A 2,500-nucleotide genomic window follows, 5' to 3' on the forward strand; every position below is an offset into this window, starting at 1 on the left:
CCCCCTGCTTGTCTGGAGGGCACGGTGTTGCCCCCTGCTTGTCTGCAGGGCACGGTGCTGCCCCCTGGTTGTCTGGAGGGCACGGTGCTGCCCCCTGCTTGTCTGGAGGGCACGGTGCTGCCCCCTGCTTGTCTGGAGGGCACGGTGCTGCCCCCTGCTTGTCTGGAGGGCACGGTGCTGCCCCTTGGTTGTCTGGAGGGCACGGTGCTGCCCCTGGTTGTCTGGAGGGCACGGTGCTGCCCCTGCTTGTCTGGAGGGCACGGTGCTGCCCCATGCTTGTCTGGAGGGCACGGTGCTGCCCCCTGCTTGGCTGGAGGGCACTGTGCTGCCGCCTGGTTGCCCTCATCCTGCAGTGCTTACCCCTGCGTGGCGTGCTGGCCTGGGTGCAGCAGCGGCCGTGGCCTCGTGCGTCGGGAGCAGGGTCTCACGCACGACCTCAGCCCTCTGTAATTCCTGAGGGTGTGCCCATGGGTGCTCGCCTCGGTGTGAGGTAAGCATCATCATCGGAGTCTAAGTTTTCGGCCTCGTGGCTGGGTCGGTGCCCTGAGGGTGTGCACGGGGGGCCTCGCCTCGGTGTGAGGTAAGCATCATCATCGGAGTCTAAGTTTTCGGCCTCGTGGCTGGGTCGGTGCCCTGAGGGTGTGCCCGGGGGGCCTCGCCTCGGTGTGAGGTAAGCATCATCATCGGAGTCTAAGTTTTCGGCCTTGTGGCTGGGTGGATGCTCGGAGATATTCTCGTAGATTGGAGGCTCGGAGACATTCTCGTAGATTGAAGGCCCGGGGATCTCCTCGTAGATTGGAGGCCCGGGGATCTCCTCGTAGATTGGAGGCTCGGGGATCTGCTGGCAGATTAGAGGGTCGGGGAACTCGTCGTAGATGTGCTCCTCGTCGTCGTCGAAGATGTGCTCCTGCTGCCGCGGCGCCACGCGCGGGAGCACGGTGGGGCCCGTGGGCGGCTCCACGTGGCTGTCGCTGACCGCTTCCTCGCCACCGACGCGCCAGGAGGCGGCCAGTCCACGCCGCGTCGGCACGCGGGGCACTGCGGGAAGAATGTGACCATTACCACGATGACGACGACGACCGTCACGAAGGGGGGGAGAGAGAGAGAGAGAGAGAGAGAGAGAGAGAGAGAGAGAGAGAGAGAGAGAGGTAAAGAAAAAAAAAGGATGTATTGGAGGAGATAATGGAGGTCTGAGCGTATGTGATATGAAGTTAAGATTGTCCCTCCTCCTTCTCATCCTACTACTCGTCCTCATCCTCCTCCTCCTACTCCTTCTCCTTAATCGTATATTCCCAAAAGTTGTTTATAGTGGAATACTTAGATGTGCATTCTTTTTGTTTGTTTGTCTGGTCGACGTGTTTGTTTGCTGGGTTTTTTTTTTTTTGGTTTTTCTCTTCTCTTAATTTGGCGTTCCATGTTTATTTTGTCTGTCTGTTTCGGGCCTCAGTTGTCAGTCTCTTTCCGTCCCTTACCGTCAGCAGGTATTCCTAAATTCCCTTCCGTCTCCACATAAAAGAACTGCACGCCCTGTTCAGTTGTCAGTCTCTTTCCGTCCCTTACCGTCAGCAGGTATTCCTAAACTCCCTTCCGTCTTCACATAAAAGAACTGCACGCCCTGTTCAGTTAATTAATCTGTTACAATGTATTCCTAAACTCCCTTCCGTCTTCACATAAAAGAATTCCGCGCCATGTTCAGTTAATTAATCTGTTACAATGTATTCCTAAACTCCGTAAATGCTTCAGGGGGTCGGCGCGGCAGCACACACACATTTGACACGCTTCTTGAAGGAGTTTTGGGCATTTCCAGGGGTTGTTTAATGACCCTGGTGGTAGTGTGACCCTTCTTCTATGCTATGAGTGTGAAAAAAAAACACTCATGAAAACCCGTTTGATCTCCTTTTTGACCTTTGTAAATAGTTGACGTGAGAGTTGGGCACGTCTGGGGAGGAGGAGGAGGAGGAGGAGAGATAAATAAAGATAATGAAATCAAAGAGAACTAGGAGAAAGAAGAAGAATGAGGAGAAAAAGAAGAGGAAGAAGAAGAAGAAAAAGAAGAAGAAGTAAAAAAAGGATAAAAAGAAGAGGAAAGAAGAGAAGTACAAGGAGAATGTGGAAAAAAGGAAAAGTTAAAGAAGAAAGAGAAGAAGAAAAAGAAAAAGATTAAAAAAAAGATGAAAGAAAAGAAGAAAAAGAAGACAAAAAGAGTAGGCCATCCATCTACAGATCTATCCATTGTAGTGAGTTAGGAAGACAAGAAGATCACCAGCAGAGCGAGCCGGCCCCTAGTTAGCCTTGTTGTAGTAATGAACAGGACAGCAGGTCACTACTTGGGTTCAGCAGGCAAGAAAATGAGAGAGAGAGAGAGAGAGAGAGAGAGAGAGAGAGAGAGAGAGAGAGAATTTACCTGGATTTTCCCTTCGCTGCCAGTAACACTTCGTCAGCACCACTAGCAGAACAACAACAACAGCAACACCAATCGTCACCGGCACGACTATGATGG

The 2,500-nt window shown here is 52.4% G+C and overlaps 1 protein-coding gene across 1 annotated transcript in view; it reads right to left on the reverse strand.

Moving 5' to 3' along the window:
- Window positions 1-436: 436 nt before the first annotated feature.
- Window positions 437-2,500, reverse strand: part of LOC126999868 (uncharacterized) — a 2,766-nt gene continuing 702 nt past the window's right edge. Inside the window, exons 1-2 of the mRNA XM_050863007.1 lie at window positions 2,405-2,500; window positions 437-1,038 (exon numbers count right to left, since the gene is read on the reverse strand). The exon at window positions 2,405-2,500 is cut by the window's right edge and continues 702 nt beyond it. Of these exons, the coding sequence (XP_050718964.1) occupies window positions 437-1,038; window positions 2,405-2,500 (698 nt within the window). The remainder of the gene's footprint in view (window positions 1,039-2,404) is intronic.

Source organism: Eriocheir sinensis, chromosome 1 (assembly GCF_024679095.1).
Source record: "Eriocheir sinensis breed Jianghai 21 chromosome 1, ASM2467909v1, whole genome shotgun sequence".
Lineage (NCBI taxonomy): Eukaryota > Metazoa > Arthropoda > Malacostraca > Decapoda > Varunidae > Eriocheir > Eriocheir sinensis.